Raw genomic sequence first — 24,689 nt, forward strand, 5'->3', positions numbered from 1 at the left:
TTTTTTTTTTTTTTTTTTTTTTTTTTTTTTTTTTTTTTTTTTTTTTTTTTTTTTTTTTTTTTTTTTTTTTTTTTTTACGAAAACCGCTATATATTTATCACAAACCCTGAAATGATGGGCCAGTATTTAATACTGAGCTAAACATTTATTGTAAATTTTATAACTAACAATGCTGTATCGTACATAAAAACTAAAGTAGAACTATTGGTGCACAACTTCTTTTCGTGCTACTTTGTTTTTACTACAATCTTGTTTCTTTTTTTTTGAATTTTCGCTATATTGGATGTGATGACTCCACTTTCATAAATTTAATACAAGTTGCCTTTTATCTCTGTCTCAAATACGAACCCCTAGGATGCATCAATAGCCTAGTGGCTCTTGGTGCTAAATTGATTATTTTTTTAGGGCGTCCGCGGATCGCTGGTTGGCATCGTTTGCGGATAGAACTAGGGCGGTATCTGATCGGTGTCGAACGTCTTACTTTCGGTCTTGATTAATGAACACATTCTTGGCAAATGCTTTCGCAGTTGTTCGTCTTACGACGGTCCAAGAATTTCGTCGGTCCAACTTTTTTTCGTGCTACCTTTTTTTTTACTACAATCTTGTTTTTTTTTTGTAATTTGCCCTATAATGGATGTGATGACTCCACTTTCATAAATTTAATTCAAATCATCTTTTATATCCTCACTTACCTGATGCAACATTTTAGTCTAAGATAGCATGATCAGTCAGATCTCGGAGACCGTTTTCAATAGTATTCAATCCTATTTGTATGGAAAACCCTATTTGCCTATTTGTATACCGAATATTACTATAGTTTATAATATTCACTAAATTGACACAAACTTTTCGTAAGTGAAACCATTCCATAAACCAAGTTCATAAGTAGTAAGGACAGCGATAATGAAATCTAATTGTCTGAACTTTTTAAGCGGAAACTTATACAACCCTATAAAAAATTAGAGGAACTCGGTAACTAAATTTAATGAAATATACCCCAGCCCATATGCAGTTATGGAGATCTGATTGTTTGAATTGGCAAAGCAAAAACTTACACAACCCTGTATATTTAAAAAAAAAGTGGAATTTGGTAATTAAATTTAATAAAAAAGGCCCATCATGCAGTTATGGAAATCTGACTGCTTGAATTGGTTAAGCGGAAACTTATACAACCCTGTATTTTCTTAAAAAAAAATATTAGAATTGGTAATTAACTTTAATGAAAAAGACCCCATATTTTGAGGAAAATGGTGGAATTCGGTAAATTAATCTAATGAAAAAGACCCCATACTTTGAGGAAAATGGTGGAATTAGCTAAATAAATTTAATTTAAAAGACACAATATTTTGAGGAATACAGTGGAATTCGGAAAATAAATTTAATGAAAAAGACCCAATATTTTGAGAAAATGGTGGAATTAGGTAATTACGTTTAATGAAAAAGACTCTATATACAGATATTCAATTATCGTTTAGTAGTGGGTACTAATTTGAAAAAAGGGTTAAATTAGCAAAAATTAAGCTAAAAACATATACCACCAAACAGCTTTAAAAAGGTTTAACTTTATTTTTGAAGGCGATTAGTAACATTTGAATTTTTACGGGTGAAAAGCATTCTCAAATTTATTTTTAGTGGAGTATAAATTATTTTTGTTAATTGAATGACAATAATTAAAATAGCCAAATTAAAATAGTTAGTAGTAATTAAAAAATTAAGATAATAAACTAATTAATCAAAAAAGAAATTATTGATTAATTAGCAAACTCAAAATATTTTTGCTACTGAATGAAAATTTTGTGGGAGACAGGAAGGGATGGAGGTGCTAATCAAGATTTTGCCCCTGGCGCAAGAGAGGCCAGAACCACCTTTGCTGGCACAATACCCTAGTTTATTTAACTCTGCAAGGCAATTCATTTAACAATACGTTTAGACATTATATGACTCATTTCTTCTACTATCTAAAATGCGGTCGTATCTTTGAGCAACACACTCCAAAGCCAATTAAAGTAATAGTCAATGGTGATTCCGATTGCTCCAAAATATAGCCGGATCCGGATACAACATATATCCTGAAAAGATGGTGGAACTCGATTAAATTTTTAACGAAAACTATTCCATGGGTGGTTATTTAAGTTTTATAGCAGTTGTGACTATATTGAGAAAAAAGGGCGAAAAATCAGCAAGAAATTAAACTTGAAATTAAATTGAAAAAAATAAAGTTTATTTTGAAGGCAATTAGTAAAATTTGAATTTTACGTTTGAAAAGTACTCTCATTTTGTATTCAAATGAAAAATTGTTTTTATTAGTTAAACAATCATAAGCAAAATAATTAAATTAAGGTAATTATTATATTACCTTATATATTACGGTAATTTAAATAGTAAACTAATTAATTAAAAAATAAATCATTGATTAATTTATGAAGTATAGATAATCATATTAACAAATGAACAATTTTTTAGAAGATGGGGGGGGGGGGGGCTAATCATGATTTTGCCCTTGGCGCAAGAGAGACTAGAACCGCCATTGCTGCTACAATACCCTAGTTCATTTAAAACTGCAGGGCAATTCATTTGACAATTCGCCCAGACATTGCAAGAATCATTCATTCTATTATCGGAAATATGTTTCTATCTTTGAACAATACACTTTAAAGCGAGTTATAGCCATTGGCCACGATGATTGCAATTGCTCCAAACATATAGCCGAATCCGAAAAGTGACTAATTGAACGGATTCGTTTCTCTTTTGAAGTGTATTAATTCCTGATAATGCTAATTTACAGTTACGATTTGGATACTCAAACTTGGGAAAGTATTGTGCCATCAAATGATTCTCATATTCCCAGTGGTCGAGTTTTTCACGCGGCAGCTGCCATAGGTGATGCCATGTTCGTCTTCGGAGGGACAGTTGACAACAACATCCGCTCTGGCGAAATGTATCGCTTTCAGGTTTGAGTATTGCTTAAATTTTGTAGCATATGCAGTCAGGGATGTACCCAGAAACTTCGCTGGATGTGCGGATCTAAGGGAAATAGTTTTGTTCAGAAAGTTTGGGATATAAATCCTGTTAAAGGGCTATAATTCGGGTATATTAAGAAATACCTTAGCCATGTTTTCGAGCACTAAACGTGCCTATGAAAATCTATGAAAGACTATGAGTAGTTTTTTTTGTATATAAAATATCAAAGGAATTCGTGTTTTATGGTTATTTAAGCACGAAAAGGAATTTTAAGGTCATTTCAATCAAGTCATCCAAACCAACTAATGAAAAGAGTATTTTAGTTCCTATTTTAACAAATCCTTTTGCTCAGTGGTAAAATTCTAGTTGATTGACTTTTGGCTACCTGGGAAAGGGGTTAGGTTAGGAAAATGAAACTTTCAGGGATGAGTCTAAAGGCTAAAGTATGTCCCGAGAAGGTATCTGTCCCCATCATACCAATTCTTATATCTTTAAAGTCAACAGCAATTGAAATTAGTTTGTTCTGTATTTGATTGTGTAACTTTCTTTCTCTCCAATTCTTGTATCCTTTGTGCCCTCTGTGTATTTGAATTTATGGATATCTTCTTTATTTTAATTAAATAAAAAAAACAAGTTTTTTCAACTGAAAGTAAGGAGCGACATTAAAACTTAAAACGAACAGGAATTACTTCGTATATGAAAGGGGCTGCTTCCTCATCAACGCCCCACTCTTTACGCTAAAGTTTGTTTAGCTCAACTCTTTCTCTCAACTCTTCTTTTTAAAACAGTAAAAAACTTTAGCGTAAAGAGCGGGGCGTTGATGAGGAAGCAGCCCTTTTCATATACGAAGTAATTTCTGTTTGTTTTAAGTTTTAATGTCGCTCCTTACTTTCCGTTAAAAAAACTTGTTTTTTTATTTAATTTCTGAACGTTTTTGAATCAATGCATGTTTTGATTTTGGCTCTCCGCAGAGGAATAATTAAAACGAAATTTGCATATTTTTTTTTTTTGGCTAAATGGCTTTCTCATAATTGTGATTGCATGATTTTGAGAAAAAAAGAGCGGGGGAGGAAGCCTAGTTGCCCTCCAATTTCTTGGTTAATTAAAAAGGCAACTAGAACTTTTAATTTTTTACGAATCTTCTTATTAGTAAAAGATATACGTAACTTATAAATTAGCTTACGTAAAGAATTTTTTATTCTCATGTTTTTATTACACATATGAGAGGGTTCGCCCCCTCGTCAGTACCTCTCTCTTTACACTAAATCTTAAATTTTGTCCCAATTCATTAAGAATGACCCCTGAATCACAAAAGCCGTTGAATAAATAGTTGACATTACTAAAAATACTTTAGCGCAAAGAGCGAGGTATTAGGAGGAGGTGAGCCCCTCATATGGGTAATAATTTCTGTTCGTTTTAAGTTTTAATGCTGCTCCTTACTTCCAGCTGAAAAGAACTTTTTCATATTTATTTTTTCATTGTTTTTTTTTAAATAATGCTAGTAAATCCTGCGCTCCCTTCATGGAAATTTTCTTCCCCCATGACAAATTCCTCGATGGAAAGTTCCCCCAGTATATCCCCCTCTTCTCAACCCCCCCCCCCCCCCCCAACCAAAAAATCCTCCTGAAACGCCTGTACACTTCCCAATAACCATTAATATATGTAAGCACTGGTCAGAGTTTGTAACTTGTAGCCCCTCCCACGGGGACTGTGGAGGAGTAAGTCGTTTCCAAAGACATAGTTATAAGGTTTTTCGACTACGCTGAATAAAATGGCTATCTCATAATTTTGATCCGTTGACTTTAGGAAAATAATTAGCGTGGGAGGGGGCCTAGGTGCCCTCCAATTTTTTGGTCACTTAAATAGGGCACTAGAACTTTTCATTTCCGTTAGAATGAGCTCTCTCGCAACATTCTAGGACAACTGGGTCGATACGATTTCCCCTGGGAAAAAAACAACAAAAAACAAACAAATAAACACGCATCCGTGATCTACCTTCTGGCAAAAAATACAAAATTCCACATTTTTGTAGATAGGAGCTTGAAACTTCTACAGTATGGTTCTCTGATACGCTGAATCTGATGGTGTAATTTTCGTTAAGATTCTATGACTTTTAGGTGGTGTTTCTCCCTATTTTCTAAAATAACGCAAATTTTCTCAGGCTCGTAACTTCTGATGCGTAAGAGTAAACTTGATGAAACTTATATATTTAAAATCAGCATTAAAATTCGATTCTTTTGATGTAGCTATTGGTATCAAAATTCCATTTTTTTAGAGTTTTGGTTTCTATTGAGCCGGGTCGCTCCTTACTACAGTTCGTTGCCACGAACTGTCTGATTATTTTTCGATTTTGATATGCTTTCTGAGATCATGGAATTCCTTATTTCTGTAAATCCGCAAAGCTGATTCTTCTTCCTTTTCTTTAAATGAACGATTGGTAGTCAAATGGCAGTAAATTTGATAAAATTTAGTTTATGCATTTCCCACGTGGGGCTTTTCAAGCCCTACTAGGTTATAGAAATAGACATGTGGGCTGGGAAAGGGCAGAGTTCTATTGTCAGGCCTCCTTTCCCAAAATTCCGACATGTACATTGTTTTCATTATAGGGCAGTAAAGCAAACTTCCCATATAGTATGCCTATTCCTTTGTTTTTCTTTGCCCCTTTCCCTCCTTCACTTCACCATGGCCAAGATGCACGTCTGTGTTCGCTTGGACAGGGTCCTGATAAATCTGTGGATTTAATTATAAAGCTATTAATAAATGGAGCATTTTCGTTCCAAAGAACTGTGAGTATATTTGGGCTTGTAGAGCCAAAATTTTAGCTACAAAATAATTTCCAACCCTCCAAAGGTATGATTGTAGGCCCAAATTCTTCAAGTTTTTGAGGGAGGGGAGTGAAAATTTTCGAGGGGTAGGCCGACTGATGGCTATGTATGAATCTGATCCTTTGTTCCTATGCTGAAGGAATTGATTATTTAGGTTGACCAGGGAAGTAGTTAACTGAATGAATCAAGATCAAATGAAAGGTAGCATATGGTACTATGGTTATTATTAGTACCGTTTGTTACTATTTTACCATGTTGCTATGCAGCACTACTACTACTAACAACTCACCGCAGCACCAAGCCGCCTGAGGCAAAAGCTACGCACGGTCCTCTTCCAACCCAACCTACTCAAAGCCTCCCTCTTTACGCCCTCCTAGGAAGTTCGCATTACCTTCAAATCTTTCTTTATGACATCATCCCACCCCAACCGCGAACGAATTGTTTTCTGTTTAGCCCTAGACGGCTCGTCGAAAAGGACAATCTTTGGCAATCTATCATCCTTTATCCTTAGAACTTGCCCTAGCCATCTCAACTTTTTTCTTATTATGGCCTTAAAAAATGGAATTGAGCCACCTTTGCATGAAGCCTACTGTTTGAAATACGGTCAGTCAGCCGGGTACCCAGAACAATCCGTAGGCAATTTCTCTGGAAAATATCTAGCAAATCTTCGTCCGCTTTTCGGAGCACCTATGCTTCAGACACATATTTGACCACTGTCATCACTGTAGCTTCCAATATTCTAATTTTGGTTTGTGCACTCATCTTTCTATTCTTTAGGAGTTTTTTTTTAGTTGTGAAAAAACACCCTGAGACTTGGCTATTCTAATTTCAAAATCTTCACCGTCTTTACTAAAAAATACTACCAAGCTATGTGAAACTACCCACCTGATCAATCTTTTGTTACCCAAAGTCACCTTTTCATCTTCACTTATTCGTAGCCTTAGTGACTTACTCTTCTTAATATTTGTTTTCAAGCTTAATCTAGCAACCTGAACTCGTAAAACTTCTAAAATTTGCTATCACAAATCTACGCACCATGGGTGCGCAAAAACATATTCTCCTTTTAGTGATCAATTTTTTACAAGCCCGCTATCAGTGCGTTTACAGTCTTTTCCCAGGAGATACCGACTCCGAATGGGTCGAGCTTACATGCGGAGCCCCACAAGGTACTAAGCTCGCTAGTCTACTGTTTTTGGCAGTGATAAATTTCATCCTTTCCGGCTATGAAGAAAGATTTAAGTATGTAGACGACTTGTCAGTCCTACTGAAGTACATTGTTGAGAAGTCTGAGGCTGTCCCCCAATTCTGTAACGAAATAATCAAAAACTTCAAAGATGAATGTACTGCGAACAGCCTCCAAATCAACGAAGGAAAGACTAAAATCCTTCGCTTTAATCCCCTGAAGAGAGACTTTGTGTGCCCTCCTCCTCCTTATCCTAGTGAATCTTCGGCAGTAGTGCTTGGTGTCAAGTTTAGCATCGACTGCTCTTTCAGCCTCCATGTCGATACAATTATCAAAAAGGCAAATAGTGCGATGCGGACACTTATACTAATGCGTCGATTTGGTTTTTCAGTGACACAACTAAGGATAGCCTATCTTACTTACATTCGACCAATTTTAGAGTATGCATGTCCCGTATGGGGCCCACAAGTCAATAACACTATTTACCTAAGTGACCAGCTTGCGTCAATACAAAAAAGAGCAGTCAAAGTAATATTGTGCGATGCTTTTACCGAATATAAGTTAGCATTATCCACTTTACAAATTCCCTCTCTTCAAGAGCGTCGTCTCAGTTTGATCCTTGAATTTGGCCAATGTCTTCTCAGAAGTGATAAATACAGATCGATACTACCACCAGTTTTAGTGAAACATCGAAGTACTAGGTTGAAGAAATTTGACAGATTAGCAGCACCTCCTTCACGCACAAATCGTTTTTCCAACTCATTCATCCCTTTCTTTGTATCAAAGTATAACAATTGTTGATTTTAAACTATTTGCCTTCTGATTTTTTTTTGTCGTTTGATTTAATCATTTTTTCTTTTTTGTAAGCACAAGCGCCATTTAGTTTTATGACTACGAAAGATTGTGCAAATAAAACCTATTCTATTCTATTCTATTCTATTAAGTCGTCAGTATAATCTAAGTTCAAGAGAGTTTTTCCTCTCTATTCGATTCCGTGGTCTCCCATTGCCTTTCATACACTTTTTAATACAAAATCCATCAAGCTGATCCATATAAAGAGCGATAAAACACAACCATGCTTAACTCCTGATTTAATACGAAACCAGCTGCTAACCTGATTTCCTATCTTCCAGCAACAGTGTTATTCTCGTACATAGCACTAATCACTTTAATGTATTTGTCTGGTATACCATACAAGGATAAGACCTTTGCTTAAGCTTCTCTTTCAGCAGAATAGAACGCTTACTGATAATTTATAAAACTGAGGACCAAAGGTGTTTGACAACTGAGGCACTTCTCAAATATTAACCTAAGAGTGAAAGTTTGGTCGTCACATCCTCTACCTTTTCTGAAACCGCACTGTTCTTCTCTTAAAATTTTTTGTACATCGTCTCTCAGTCTAAAATGTATCATATTACTAAGTAATTTGCTACCTACAGAGGCCAGACTAATGCCTCGATAATTACCGCACTCACTCTTATCACCTTTCTTGTACAGTGGTTTATTTAAGATTTTTGTATAATCGCTAAGTACTTCCCCTTTTTCAAAAATCAGATTCATAATCTTCAGTAACTTATTTCTAACCTCAGAGCCTCCATATTTAAGAAACCTATTTAACACACTGTCAGCACCTGGAGTATTATTATTTTTAATCCTTTTAGTACTGCTGCCAATTCTTCTTCACAACACAAATCACCCGTCACATCCGATGTATCGCAAACTTTTTCAGTATCCTCTATATCTTTTCCTGCAGCTCAATCTCGGTTTCGCTCATTCTCAAAATGTTCTACCCAACTCTCTTTAACCATTTCCTTATCACTAGTTGTGTTTATCTCAATTTATTTACATGCCAGTACAGTATTTTACTATTATACTGTCTAGCTGTATTTTCGATCCAGTACTACGATATTATTTTGATTTAATAAAAGGCACTAGAAAAATTCAAATCTTTGAATATTTTAGTTTTCCTGCTACCCCAAATGTACCCTTCATGATGACTTTGGACGTCTTTTGGAGAGTGGTCAATTCTGTGATGTTGAATTTGTTGTTGGTGATGATGAAACCAAGATTCCTGCACACATTGCGCTTGTTGCTGCTCGGTCACAGTGGCTTAGAAGTAGGATACGCCAAGCAAAGGAAGTGAGGGACAAACATTTGGAAGAGGTTATTTTTTCTCATCCATATTATTCACTATTTTATTATTATTATTATTCCTTTTATTCCGTATTATTATTTTTATTCATTATTATTCATTCGTTTCTTATTCTTATTATTCATTAGTTTATTATTATTATTATTATTCTTTTTATTCTGTATTATCCATTAATTATTCATATGTTTCTTATTCTTCATTAGGGTCAAGGGGCTCTGTAAAAAAAAAAAAAAAGGTTATGCTCATACAGGGCCGTATTCAAGACTTTTTCTGGGGGTGGGGGGGGGTAGTTAACAAAAATCTTAAAAAACGCATTAACAATTTTTTTATGTTCGTATTTGTTGTAAAAGTCGGACAAACATTTTTTTTTTTTTGGGGGGGGGGGTCAAATCCTTAACCCCCCTCCCTTCCTGGATAGGCTTTGTGTTCTCGCTCTAAAGATATGGTTTTCTTGAAATCCCCTTTATACAGTCAAGAGTGGATCTAAGGCAATCAAGTGGCCATGTTCCTGGAGTAGTTTCATCTTGTTCATAAGAAAATGAACATGTTTTAAAAACTAAAAAACATAATCAAAATGAAGATATAATAGCAAAATAGATATGATGATATAGTAATCTAAATAGAAAGGTCGAGGATGAATTAAATAAATATACCTCCAATGTATGCATATATGATTAGAAATTAGAACAGTTTCAACAAGAGAATAACGACGAACAAAGGAAGACAAAAATTTAAGCTACTGATAAAACTACTGAAGAAAAAAAAAGATAAACGTGATTATAAATATTCTATAGATTATAAACATGATTTTTATATTTTAGATCACTGAACTGTAGTATAAAAATCATCACATAATTTAGCCATTTTAAAAAGAAACCTTCGCATAGTGCTTGGTTTAGCAAGCACTACGCGAAGCACTATTTCGCCGCCCACTTCAACTCGCTTTGCTTGCTGTGTTTGGCTGTCCTGGCCTACGACCAGTGCATTTACTGCACTATACTCTTTTGTAGAAACCGTGAGAATTGTTCTTTTTTATTTGGGGGGGAGGTAATAAGCGCTGCTTTTCAACCTCACCTGACGTTATTCTAGGCTGAGTTCTCTTTTTTTATGACTTAGGGTGTTTCTATAGTTTATAACCATTATCTTGTTTCTAAGATTACTTATAAATATATTCATGGTTTTTGCTTTATTACCTCTTTCTTCTAGCGTTTTCGCTAGAATATAATTCGACGCCATACCTCCCGAAAAGTAACTTTTCACGAGATGCGTGTGTTATAACATCTTATAAAATCTTGTAAAATCTCATATATGAAGGTGCAGTTTTTGTCAAAAATAGTCTTATGTTTTAATATTATCTTTTGTTACTTACAAAAAGGATGTAGATGTAAAAATTAGCTTTTAAAATCAGCCTTTAGTCTCCTCTTCATTATGTTCAACTGCCCAACTAGCGACAAATAAAAAAAATAGGATTTTCCTTGTTGTTCAAAGTGGGGGCTGTAACTTTCTTGATTTAGGTTTTCAACTATGCTGGTTTCATGCTATTCTTTTTTGTTTTCATAAATTTGTTTTTGTAATAAACTTTCACCATCATACTAGCGGAGATTCACGAACCAGCTTAAAAAGGCAATTATTCCTCACTAGAAAGTTTTTTTTTTCAAAAGGAATTTGGAATTTGCGGTTAGACTAGGCTGGCTGCACTTCGTTCTTTACTAGGTTGTATCTGATGCTGCAACCATGCTGCAAAAGGCATTTTGGAATTTGCGGTTAGACTGGGCTGGCTGCACTTCGTTCTTTACTAGGTTGCATCTGATTCTGCAACCATGCTGCTAAAGGCATTTTGGAATTTGCGGTTAGACTAGGCTGGCTGCACTTCGTTCTTTACTAGGTTGCATCTGATGCTGCAACCATGCTGCAAAAGGCATTTTGGAATTTGCGGTTAGACTGGGCTGGCTGCACTTCGTTCTTTACTAGGTTGCATCTGATGCTGCAACCATGCTGCTAAAGGCATTTTGGAATTTGCGGTTAGACTGTGCTGACTGCACTTCGTTCTTCACTAGGTTGCATCTGATGCTGCAACCATGCTGCAAAAGGAATTTTGAAATTTGCGGTTAGACTAGGCTGGCTGCACTTCGTTCTTTACTAGGTTGCATCGGATGCTGCAACCATGCTGCAAAAGGCATTTTGGAATCTGCGGTTAGACTAGGCTGGCTGCACTTCGTTCTTTCTTACGTTGCATCTGATGCTGCAACCATGCTGCAAAAGGCATTTTGGAATTTGCGGTTAGACTAGGCTGGCTGCACTTCGTTCCTTACTAGGTTGTATCTGATGCTGCAACCATGCTGCAAAAGGCATTTTGGAATTTGCGGTTAGACTAGGCTGGCTGCACTTCGTTCTTTACTAGGTTGCATCTGATGCTGCAACCATGCTGCAAAAGGCATTTTGGAATTTGCGGTTAGACTGGGCTGGCTGCACTTCGTTCTTTACTAGGTTGCATCTGATGCTGCAACCATGCTGCAAAAGGCATTTTGGAATTTGCGGTTAGACTGGGCTGGCTGCACTTCGTTCTTTACTAGGTTGCATCTGATGCTGCAACCATGCTGCTAAAGGCATTTTGGAATTTGCGGTTAGACTGGGCTGGCTGCACTTCGTTCTTTACTAGGTTGCATCTGATGCTGCAACCATGCTGCAAAAGGAATTTTGAAATTTGCGGTTAGACTAGGCTGGCTGCACTTCGTTCTTTACTAGGTTGCATCGGATGCTGCAACCATGCTGCAAAAGGCATTTTGGAATCTGCGGTTAGACTAGGCTGGCTGCACTTCGTTCTTTCTTACGTTGCATCTGATGCTGCAACCATGCTGCAAAAGGCATTTTGGAATTTGCGGTTAGACTAGGCTGGCTGCACTTCGTTCTTTACTAGGTTGTATCTGATGCTGCAACCATGCTGCAAAAGGCATTTTGGAATTTGCGGTTAGACTAGGCTGGCTGCACTTCGTTCTTTACTAGGTTGCATCTGATGCTGCAACCATGCTGCAAAAGGCATTTTGGAATTTGCGGTTAGACTGGGCTGGCTGCACTTCGTTCTTTACTAGGTTGCATCTGATGCTGCAACCATACTGTAAAAGGTTTTTGGAATTTGCGGTTAGACTGGGCTGGCTGCACTTCGTTCTTTACTAGGTTGCATCTGATGCTGCAACCATGCTGCAAAAGGCATTTTGGAATTTGTGGTTAGACTGGGCTGGCTGCACTTCGTTCTTTACTAGGTTGCATCTGATGCTGCAACCATGTTGTAAAAGGTATTTTGGAAATTGCGGTTAGACTAGGCTGGCTGCACTTCGTTCTTTACTAGGTTGCATCTGATGCTGCAACCATGCTGCAAAAGGCATTTTGGAATTTGCGGTTAGACTAGGCTGGCTGCACTTCGTTCTTTACTAGGTTGCACCTGATGCTGCAACCATGCTGCAAAAGGCATTTTGGAATTTGCGGTTAGACTAGGCTGGCTGCACTTCGTTCTTTACTAGGTTGCATCTGATGCTGCAACCATGCTGCAAAAGGCATTTTGGAATTTGCAGTTAGACTGGGCTGGCTGCACTTCGTTCTTTACTAGGTTGCATCTGATGCTGCAACCATGCTGCAAAAGGCATTTTGGAATTTGCGGTTAGACTAGGCTGGCTGCACTTCGTTCTTTACTAGGTTGCATCTGATGCTGCAACCATGCTGCAAAAGGCATTTTGGAATTTGCGGTTAGACTAGGCTGGCTGCACTTCGTTCTTTACTAGGTTGCATCTGATGCTGCAACCATGCTGCAAAAGGCATTTGGAATTTGCGGTTAGACTAGGCTGGCTGCACTTCGATCTTTACTAGGTTGCATCTGATGCTGCAACCATGCTGCAAAAGGCATTTTGGAATTGGCGGTTAGACTGGGCTGGCTGCACTTCGTTCTTTACTAGGTTGCATCTGATGCTGCAACCATGCTGTAAAAGGTTTTTGGAATTTGCGGTTAGACTGGGCTGGCTGCACTTCGTTCTTTACTAGGTTGCATCTGATGCTGCAACCATGCTGTAAAAGGCATTTTGGAATTTGCGGTTAGACTGTGCTGGCTGCACTTCGTTCTTTACTAGGTTGCATCTAATGCTGCAACCATGCTGCAAAAGGCATTTTGGAATTTGCGGTTAGACTAGGCTGGCTGCACTTCGTTCTTTACTAGGTTGCATCTGATGCTGCAACCATGCTGCAAAAGGCATTCGGAATTTGCGGTTAGACTGGGCTGGCTGCACTTCGTTCTTTACTAGGTTGCATCTGATGCTGCAACCATGCTGCAAAAGGCATTTTGGAATTTGCGGTTAGACTAGGCTGGCTGCACTTCGTTCTTTACTAGGTTGCATCTGATGCTGCAACCATGCTGCAAAAGGCATTTTGGAATTTTCGGTTAGACTGGGCTGGCTGCACTTCGTTCTTTACTAGGTTGCATCTGATGCTGCAACCATGCTGCAAAAGGCATTTTGGAATTTGCGGTTAGACTAGGCTGGCTGCACTTCGATCTTTACTAGGTTGCATCTGATGCTGCAACCATGCTGCAAAAGGCATTTTGGAATTGGCGGTTAGACTGGGCTGGCTGCACTTCGTTCTTTACTAGGTTGCATCTGATGCTGCAACCATGCTGTAAAAGGTTTTTGGAATTTGCGGTTAGACTGGGCTGGCTGCACTTCGTTCTTTACTAGGTTGCATCTGATGCTGCAACCATGCTGTAAAAGGCATTTTGGAATTTGCGGTTAGACTCTGCTGGCTGCACTTCGTTCTTTACTAGGTTGCATCTAATGCTGCAACCATGCTGCAAAATGCATTTTGGAATTTGCGGTTAGACTAGGCTGGCTGCACTTCGTTCTTTACTAGGTTGCATCTGATGCTGCAACCATGCTGCAAAAGGCATTTGGAATTTGCGGTTAGACTGGGCTGGCTGCACTTCGTTCTTTACTAGGTTGCATCTGATGCTGCAACCATGCTGCAAAAGGCATTTTGCAATTTGCGGTTAGACTAGGCTGGCTGCACTTCGTTCTTTACTAGGTTGCATCTGATGCTGCAACCATGCTGCAAAAGGCATTTTGGAATTTGCGGTTAGACTGGGCTGGCTGCACTTCGTTCTTTACTAGGTTGCATCTGATGCTGCAAACATGCTGCAAAAGGCATTTTGGAATTTTCGGTTAGACTGGGCTGGCTGCACTTCGTTCTTTACTAGGTTGCATCTGATGCTGCAATCATGCTGCAAAAGGCATTTTGGAATTTGCGGTTAGACTGGGCTGGCTGCACTTCGTTCTTTACTAGGTCGCATCTGATGCTGCAACCATGCTGCAAAAGGCATTTTGGAATTTGTGGTTAGACTAGGCTGGCTGCACTTCGTTCTTTACTAGGTTGCATCTGATGCTGCAACCATGTTGCAAAAGGCATTTTGGAATTTGCGGTTAGACTAGGCTGGCTGCACTTCGTTCTTTACTAGGTTGCATCTGATGCTGCAACCATGCTGCAAAAGGCATTTGGAATTTGCGGTTAGACTAGGCTGGCTGCACTTCGATCTTTACTAGGTTGCATCTGATGCTGCAACCATGCTGCAAAAGGCATTTTGGAATTGGCGGTTAGACTGGGCTGGCTGCACTTCGTTCTTTACTAGGTTGCATCTGATGCTGCAACCATGCTGTAAAAGGTTATTGGAATTTGCGGTTAGACTGGGCTGGCTGCACTTCGTTCTTTACTAGGTTGCATCTGATGCTGCAACCATGCTGTAAAAGGCATTTTGCAATTTGCGGTTTTACTGTGCTGGCTGCACTTCGTTCTTTACTAGGTTGCATCTAATGCTGCAATCATGCTGCAAAAGGCATTTTGGAATTTGCGGTTAGACTAGGCTGGCTGCACTTCGTTCTTTACTAGGTTGCATCTGATGCTGCAACCATGCTGCAAAAGGCATTTGGAATTTGCGGTTAGACTGGGCTGGCTGCACTTCGTTCTTTACTAGGTTGCATCTGATGCTGCAACCATGCTGCAAAAGGCATTTTGGAATTTGCGGTTAGACTAGGCTGGCTGCACTTCGTTCTTAACTAGGTTGCATCTGATGCTGCAACCATGCTGCAAAAGGCATTTTGGAATTTGCGGTTAGACTGGGCTGGCTGCACTTCGTTCTTTACTAGGTTGCATCTGATGCTGCAACCATGCTGCAAAAGGCATTTTGGAATTTTCGGTTAGACTGGGCTGGCTGCACTTCGTTCTTGACTAGGTTGCATCTGATGCTGCAATCATGCTGCAAAAGGCATTTTGGAATTTGCGGTTAGACTGGGCTGGCTGCACTTCGTTCTTTACTAGGTCGCATCTGATGCTGTAACCATGCTGCAAAAGGCATTTTGGAATTTGCGGTTAGACTTGGCTGGCTGCACCTCTTTCTTTACTAGGTTGCATCTGATGCTGCAACCATGCTGCAAAAGGCATTTGGAATTTGCGGTTAGACTGGGCTGGCTGCACTTCGTTCTTTACTAGGTTGCATCTGATGCTGCAACCATGCTGCAAAAGGCATTTTGGAATTTTCGGTTAGACTGGGCTGGCTGCACTTCGTTCTTGACTAGGTTGCATCTGATGCTGCAATCATGCTGCAAAAGGCATTTTGGAATTTGCGGTTAGACTGGGCTGGCTGCACTTCGTTCTTTACTAGGTTGCATCTGATGCTGCAACCATGCTGCAAAAGGTATTTTGGAATTTGCGGTTAGACTTGGCTGGCTGCACCTCTTTCTTTACTAGGTTGCATCTGATGCTGCAACCATGCTGCAAAAGGCATTTGGAATTTGCGGTTAGACTGGGCTGGCTGCACTTCGTTCTTTACTAGGTTGCATCTGATGCTGCAACCATGCTGCAAAAGGCATTTTGGAATTTGCAGTTAGACTGGGCTGGCTGCACTTCGTTCTTTACTAGGTTGCATCTGATGCTGCAACCATGCTGCAAAAGGCATTTTGGAATTTGCGGTTAGACTAGGCTGGCTGCACTTCGTTCTTTACTAGGTTGCATCTGATGCTGCAACCAAGCTGCAAAAGGCATTTTGGAATTTGCGGTTAGACTAGGCTGGCTGCACTTCGTTCTTTACTAGGTTGCATCTGATGCTGCAACCATGCTGCAAAAGGCATTTTGGAATTTGCGGTTAGACTAGGCTGGCTGCACTTTGATCTTTACTAGGTTGCATCTGATGCTGCAACCATGCTGCAAAAGGCATTTTGGAATTGGCGGTTAGACTGGGCTGGCTGCACTTCGTTCTTTACTAGGTTGCATCTGATGCTGCAACCATGCTGTAAAAGGTTTTTGGAATTTGCGGTTAGACTGGGCTGGCTGCACTTCGTTCTTTACTAGGTTGCATCTGATGCTGCAACCATGCTGTAAAAGGCATTTTGGAATTTGCGGTTAGACTGTGCTGGCTGCACTTCGTTCTTTACTAGGTTGCATCTAATGCTGCAACCATGCTGCAAAAGGCATTTTGGAATTTGCGGTTAGACTAGGCTGGCTGCACTTCGTTCTTTACTAGGTTGCATCTGATGCTGCAACCATGCTGCAAAAGGCATTTTGGAATTGGCGGTTAGACTGGGCTGGCTGCACTTCGTTCTTTACTAGGTTGCATCTGATGCTGCAACCATGCTGTAAAAGGTTTTTGGAATTTGCGGTTAGACTGGGCTGGCTGCACTTCGTTCTTTACTAGGTTGCATCTGATGCTGCAACCATGCTGTAAAAGGCATTTTGGAATTTGCGGTTAGACTGTGCTGGCTGCACTTCGTTCTTTACTAGGTTGCATCTAATGGTGCAACCATGCTGCAAAAGGCATTTTGGAATTTGCGGTTAGACTAGGCTGGCTGCACTTCGTTCTTTACTAGGTTGCATCTGATGCTGCAACCATGCTGCAAAAGGCATTTGGAATTTGCGGTTAGACTGGGCTGGCTGCACTTCGTTCTTTACTAGGTTGCATCTGATGCTGCAACCATGCTGCAAAAGGCATTTTGGAATTTGCGGTTAGACTAGGCTGGCTGCACTTCGTTCTTTACTAGGTTGCATCTGATGCTGCAACCATGCTGCAAAAGGCATTTTGGAATTTGCGGTTAGACTGGGCTGGCTGCACTTCGTTCTTTACTAGGTTGCATCTGATGCTGCAACCATGCTACAAAAGGCATTTTGGAATTTTCAGTTAGACTGGGCTGGCTGCACTTCGTTCTTTACTAGGTTGCATCTGATGCTGCAATCATGCTGCAAAAGGCATTTTGGAATTTGCGGTTAGACTGGGCTGGCTGCACCTCTTTCTTTACTAGGTTGCATCTGATGCTGCAACCATGCTGCAAAAGGCATTTGGAATTTGCGGTTAGACTGGGCTGGCTGCACTTCGTTCTTTACTAGGTTGCATCTGATGCTGCAACCATGCTGTAAAAGGTTTTTGGAATTTGCGGTTAGACTGGGCTGGCTGCACTTCGTTCTTTACTAGGTTGCATCTGATGCTGCAACCATGCTGTAAAAGGCATTTTGGAATTTGCGGTTTTACTGTGCTGGCTGCACTTCGTTCTTTACTAGGTTGCATCTAATGCTGCAACCATGCTGCAAAAGGCATTTTGGAATTTGCGGTTAGACTAGGCTGGCTGCACTTCGTTCTTTACTAGGTTGCATCTGATACTGCAACCATGCTGCAAAAGGCATTTGGAATTTGCGGTTAGACTGGGCTGGCTGCACTTCGTTCTTTACTAGGTTGCATCTGATGCTGCAACCATGCTGCAAAAGGCATTTTGGAATTTTCGGTTAGACTGGGCTGGCTGCACTTCGTTCTTTACTAGGTTGCATCTGATGCTGCAATCATGCTGCAAAAGGCATTTTGGAATTTGCGGTTAGACTGGGCTGGCTGCACTTCGTTCTTTACTAGGTCGCATCTGATGCTGTAACCATGCTGCAAAAGGCATTTTGGAATTTGCGGTTAGACTGGGCTGGCTGCACTTCGTTCTTTACTAGGTTGCATCTGATGCTGCAACCATGCTGCAAAAGGCATTTTGGAATTTGTGGTTAGACTAGGCTGGCTGCACTTCGTTCTTTACTAGGTTGCATCTGATGCTGCAACCATGCTGCAAAAGGCATTTTGGAATTTGCGGTTAGACTTGGCTGGCTGCACTTCTTTCTTTACTAGGTTGCATCTGATGCTGCAACCATGCTGCAAAAGGCATTTGGAATTTGCGGTTAGACTGGGCTGGCTGCACTTCGTTCTTTACTAGGTTGCATCTGATGCTGCAACCATGCTGCAAAAGGCATTTTGGAATTTGCAGTTAGACTGGGCTGGCTGCACTTCGTTCTTTACTAGGTTGCATCTGATGCTGCAACCATGCTGCAAAAGGCATTTTGGAATTTGCGGTTAGACTAGGCTGGCTGCACTTCGTTCTTTACTAGGTTGCATCTGATGCTGCAACCAAGCTGCAAAAGGCATTTTGGAATTTGCGGTTAGACTAGGCTGGCTGCACTTCGTTCTTTACTAGGTTGCATCTGATGCTGCAACCATGCTGCAAAAGGCATTTTGGAATTTGCGGTTAGACTAGGCTGGCTGCACTTTGATCTTTACTAGGTTGCATCTGATGCTGCAACCATGCTGCAAAAGGCATTTTGGAATTGGCGGTTAGACTGGGCTGGCTGCACTTCGTTCTTTACTAGGTTGCATCTGATGCTGCAACCATGCTGTAAAAGGTTTTTGGAATTTGCGGTTAGACTGGGCTGGCTGCACTTCGTTCTTTACTAGGTTGCATCTGATGCTGCAACCATGCTGCAAAAGGCATTTTGGAATTTGCGGTTAGACTAGGCTGGCTGCACTTCGTTCTTTACTAGGTTGCATCTGATGCTGCAACCATGCTGCAAAAGGCATTTTGGAATTTGCGGTTAGACTGGGCTGGCTGCACTTCGTTCTTTACTAGGTTGCATCTGATGCTGCAACCATGCTGCAAAAGGCATTTTGGAATTTTCGGTTAGACTGGGCTGGCTGCACTTCGTTCTTTACTAGGTTGCATCTGATGCTGCAATCATGCTGCAAAAGGCATTTTGGAATTTGCGGTTAGACTGGGCTGGCTGCACTTCGTTCTTTACTAGGTCGCATCTGATGCTGCAACCATGCTGCAAAAGGCATTTTGGAATTTGTGGTTAGACTAGGCTGGCTGCACTTCGTTCTTTACTAGGTTGCATCTGATGCTGCAACCATGCTGCAAAAGGCATTTTGGAATTTGCGGTTCGACTAGGCTGGCTGCACTTCGTTCTTTACTAGGTTGCATCTGATGCTGCAACCATGCTGCAAAAGGCATTTGGAATTTGCGGTTAGACTAGGCTGGCTGCACTTCGATCTTTACTAGGTTGCATCTGATGCTGCAACCATGCTGCAAAAGGCATTTTGGAATTGGCGGTTAGACTGGGCTGGCTGCACTTCGTTCTTTACTAGGTTGCATCTGATGCTGCAACCATGCTGTAAAAGGTTTTTGGAATTTGCGGTTAGACTGGGCTGGCTGCACTTCGTTCTTTACTAGGTTGCATCTGATGCTGCAACCATGCTGTAAAAGGCATTTTGGAATTTGCGGTTTTACTGTGCTGGCTGCACTTCGTTCTTTACTAGGTTGCATCTAATGCTGCAACCATGCTGCAAAAGGCATTTTGGAATTTGCGGTTAGACTAGGCTGGCTGCACTTCGTTCTTTACTAGGTTGCATCTGATGCTGCAACCATGCTGCAAAAGGCATTTGGAATTTGCGGTTAGACTGGGCTGGCTGCACTTCGTTCTTTACTAGGTTGCATCTGATGCTGCAACCATGCTGCAAAAGGCATTTTGGAATTTTCGGTTAGACTGGGCTGGCTGCACTTCGTTCTTTACTAGGTTGCATCTGATGCTGCAATCATGCTGCAAAAGGCATTTTGGAATTTGCGGTTAGACTGGGCTGGCTGCACTTCGTTCTTTACTAGGTCGCATCTGATGCTGTAACCATGCTGCAAAAGGCATTTTGGAATTTGCGGTTAGACTGGGCTGGCTGCACTTCGTTCTTTACTAGGTTGCATCTGATGCTGCAACCATGCTGCAAAAGGCATTTTGGAATTTGTGGTTAGACTAGGCTGGCTGCACTTCGTTCTTTACTAGGTTGCATCTGATGCTGCAACCATGCTGCAAAAGGCATTTTGGAATTTGCGGTTAGACTTGGCTGGCTGCACTTCTTTCTTTACTAGGTTGCATCTGATGCTGCAACCATGCTGCAAAAGGCATTTGGAATTTGCGGTTAGACTGGGCTGGCTGCACTTCGTTCTTTACTAGGTTGCATCTGATGCTGCAACCATGCTGCAAAAGGCATTTTGGAATTTGCAGTTAGACTGGGCTGGCTGCACTTCGTTCTTTACTAGGTTGCATCTGATGCTGCAACCATGCTGCAAAAGGCATTTTGGAATTTGCGGTTAGACTAGGCTGGCTGCACTTCGTTCTTTACTAGGTTGCATCTGATGCTGCAACCAAGCTGCAAAAGGCATTTTGGAATTTGCGGTTAGACTAGGCTGGCTGCACTTCGTTCTTTACTAGGTTGCATCTGATGCTGCAACCATGCTGCAAAAGGCATTTTGGAATTTGCGGTTAGACTAGGCTGGCTGCACTTTGATCTTTACTAGGTTGCATCTGATGCTGCAACCATGCTGCAAAAGGCATTTTGGAATTGGCGGTTAGACTGGGCTGGCTGCACTTCGTTCTTTACTAGGTTGCATCTGATGCTGCAACCATGCTGTAAAAGGTTTTTGGAATTTGCGGTTAGACTGGGCTGGCTGCACTTCGTTCTTTACTAGGTTGCATCTGATGCTGCAACCATGCTGTAAAAGGCATTTTGGAATTTGCGGTTAGACTTTTCTGGCTGCACTTCGTTCTTTACTAGGTTGCATCTAATGCTGCAACCATGCTGCAAAAGGCATTTTGGAATTTGCGGTTAGACTAGGCTGGCTGCACTTCGTTCTTTACTAGGTTGCATCTGATGCTGCAACCATGCTGCAAAAGGCATTTGGAATTTGCGGTTAGACTGGGCTGGCTGCACTTCGTTCTTTACTAGGTTGCATCTGATGCTGCAACCATGCTGCAAAAGGCATTTTGGAATTTGCGGTTAGACTAGGCTGGCTGCACTTCGTTCTTTACTAGGTTGCATCTGATGCTGCAACCATGCTGCAAAAGGCATTTTGGAATTTGCGTATAGACTGGGCTGGCTGCACTTTGTTCTTTACTAGGTTGCATCTGATGCTGCAACCATGCTGCAAAAGGCATTTTGGAATTTTCGGTTAGACTTGGCTGGCTGCACTTCGTTCTTTACTAGGTTGCATCTGATGCTGCAATCATGCTGCAAAAGGCATTTTGGAATTTGCGGTTAGACTGGGCTGGCTGCACTTCGTTCTTTACTAGGTCGCATCTGATGCTGCAACCATGCTGCAAAAGGCATTTCGGAATTTGTGGTTAGACTAGGCTGGCTGCACTTCGTTCTTTACTAGGTTGCATCTGATGCTGCAACCATGCTGCAAAAGGCATTTTGGAATTTGCGGTTAGACTGGGCTGGCTGCACTTCTTTCTTTACTAGGATGCATCTGATGCTGCAACCATGCTGCAAAAGCATTTTGGAATTTGCGGTTAGACTAGGCTGGCTGCACTTCGTTCTTTACTAGGTTGCATCTGATGCTGCAACCATGCTGCAAAAGGCATTTTGGAATTTGCGGTTAGACTGGGCTGGCTGCACTTCGTTCTTTACTAGGTTGCATCTGATGCTGCAACCATGCTGCAAAAGGCATTTTGGAATTTTCGGTTAGACTGGGCTGGCTGCACTTCGTTCTTTACTAGGTTGCATCTGATGCTGCAATCATGCTGCAAAAGGCATTTTGGAATTTGCGGTTAGACTGGGCTGGCTGCACTTCGTTCTTTACTAGGTCGCATCTGATGCTGCAACCATGCTGCAAAAGGCATTTTGGAATTTGTGGTTAGACTAGGCTGGCTGCACTTCGTTCTTTACTAGGTTGCATCTGATGCTGCAACCATGCTGCAAAAGGCATTTTGGAATTTGCGGTTAGACTGGGCTGGCTGCACTTCTTTCTTTACTAGGTTGCATCTGATGCTGCAACCATGCTGCAAAAGGCATTTTGGAATTTGCGGTTAGACTAGGCTGGCTGCACTTCGTTCTTTACTAGGTTGCATCTGATGCTGCAACCATGCTGCAAAAGGCATTTTGGAATTTGCGGTTAGACTGGGCTGGCTGCACTTCGTTCTTTACTAGGTTGCATCTGATGCTGCAACCATGCTGCAAAAGGCATTTTGGAATTTGCGGTTAGACTAGGCTGGCTGCACTTCGTTCTTTACTAGGTTGCATCTGATGCTGCAACCATGCTGCAAAAGGCATTTTGGAATTTGCGGTTAGACTTGGCTGGCTGCACTTCTTTCTTTACTAGGTTGCATCTGATGCTGCAACCATGCTGCAAAAGGCATTTGGAATTTGCGGTTAGACTGGGCTGGCTGCACTTCGTTCTTTACTAGGTTGCATCTGATGCTGCAACCATGCTGCAAAAGGCATTTTGGAATTTGCAGTTAGACTGGGCTGGCTGCACTTCGTTCTTTACTAGGTTGCATCTGATGCTGCAACCATGCTGCAAAAGGCATTTTGGAATTTGCGGTTAGACTAGGCTGGCTGCACTTCGTTCTTTACTAGGTTGCATCTGATGCTGCAACCAAGCTGCAAAAGGCATTTTGGAATTTGCGGTTAGACTAGGCTGGCTGCACTTCGTTCTTTACTAGGTTGCATCTGATGCTGCAACCATGCTGCAAAAGGCATTTTGGAATTTGCGGTTAGACTAGGCTGGCTGCACTTTGATCTTTACTAGGTTGCATCTGATGCTGCAACCATGCTGCAAAAGGCATTTTGGAATTGGCGGTTAGACTGGGCTGGCTGCACTTCGTTCTTTACTAGGTTGCATCTGATGCTGCAACCATGCTGTAAAAGGTTTTTGGAATTTGCGGTTAGACTGGGCTGGCTGCACTTCGTTCTTTACTAGGTTGCATCTGATGCTGCAACCATGCTGTAAAAGGCATTTTGGAATTTGCGGTTAGACTTTTCTGGCTGCACTTCGTTCTTTACTAGGTTGCATCTAATGCTGCAACCATGCTGCAAAAGGCATTTTGGAATTTGCGGTTAGACTAGGCTGGCTGCACTTCGTTCTTTACTAGGTTGCATCTGATGCTGCAACCATGCTGCAAAAGGCATTTGGAATTTGCGGTTAGACTGGGCTGGCTGCACTTCGTTCTTTACTAGGTTGCATCTGATGCTGCAACCATGCTGCAAAAGGCATTTTGGAATTTGCGGTTAGACTAGGCTGGCTGCACTTCGTTCTTTACTAGGTTGCATCTGATGCTGCAACCATGCTGCAAAAGGCATTTTGGAATTTGCGGTTAGACTGGGCTGGCTGCACTTTGTTCTTTACTAGGTTGCATCTGATGCTGCAACCATGCTGCAAAAGGCATTTTGGAATTTTCGGTTAGACTGGGCTGGCTGCACTTCGTTCTTTACTAGGTTGCATCTGATGCTGCAATCATGCTGCAAAAGGCATTTTGGAATTTGCGGTTAGACTGGGCTGGCTGCACTTCGTTCTTTACTAGGTCGCATCTGATGCTGCAACCATGCTGCAAAAGGCATTTCGGAATTTGTGGTTAGACTAGGCTGGCTGCACTTCGTTCTTTACTAGGTTGCATCTGATGCTGCAACCATGCTGCAAAAGGCATTTTGGAATTTGCGGTTAGACTGGGCTGGCTGCACTTCTTTCTTTACTAGGATGCATCTGATGCTGCAACCATGCTGCAAAAGCATTTTGGAATTTGCGGTTAGACTAGGCTGGCTGCACTTCGTTCTTTACTAGGTTGCATCTGATGCTGCAACCATGCTGCAAAAGGCATTTTGGAATTTGCGGTTAGACTGGGCTGGCTGCACTTCGTTCTTTACTAGGTTGCATCTGATGCTGCAACCATGCTGCAAAAGGCATTTTGGAATTTGCGGTTAGACTAGGCTGGCTGCACTTCGTTCTTTACTAGGTTGCATCTGATGCTGCAACCATGCTGCAAAAGGCATTTTGGAATTTGCGGTTAGACTGGGCTGGCTGCACTTCGTTCTTTACTAGGTTGCATCTGATGCTGCAACCATGCTGCAAAAGGCATTTTGGAATTTGCGGTTAGACTGGGCTGGCTGCACTTCGTTCTTTACTAGGTTGCATCTGATGCTGCAACCATGCTGCAAAAGGCATTTTGGAATTTGCGGTTAGACTAGGCTGGCTGCACTTCGTTCTTTACTAGGTTGCATCTGATGCTGCAACCATGCTGCAAAAGGCATTTGGAATTTGCGGTTAGACTGGGCTGGCTGCACTTCGTTCTTTACTAGGTTGCATCTGATGCTGCAACCACGCTGCAAAAGGCATTTTGGAATTTGCGGTTAGACTAGGCTGGCTGCACTTCGTTCTTTACTAGGTTGCATCTGATGCTGCAACCATGCTGCAAAAGGCATTTT

General features: G+C 41.4%; 1 protein-coding gene across 3 annotated transcripts in view; it reads left to right on the forward strand.

Moving 5' to 3' along the window:
* The window catches only part of LOC136034446 (leucine-zipper-like transcriptional regulator 1), a 187,701-nt gene that overhangs the window by 64,376 nt on the left and 98,636 nt on the right, over nt 1-24,689 (forward strand). For all 3 annotated transcript variants that reach the window (XM_065715626.1, XM_065715627.1, XM_065715628.1), the window contains 2 exons: nt 2,786-2,951; nt 8,932-9,132. In XM_065715626.1, the coding sequence (XP_065571698.1) occupies nt 2,786-2,951; nt 8,932-9,132 (367 nt within the window). The remainder of the gene's footprint in view (nt 1-2,785; nt 2,952-8,931; nt 9,133-24,689) is intronic.

This window comes from Artemia franciscana, chromosome 13 (assembly GCF_032884065.1).
Source record: "Artemia franciscana chromosome 13, ASM3288406v1, whole genome shotgun sequence".
NCBI lineage: Eukaryota > Metazoa > Arthropoda > Branchiopoda > Anostraca > Artemiidae > Artemia > Artemia franciscana.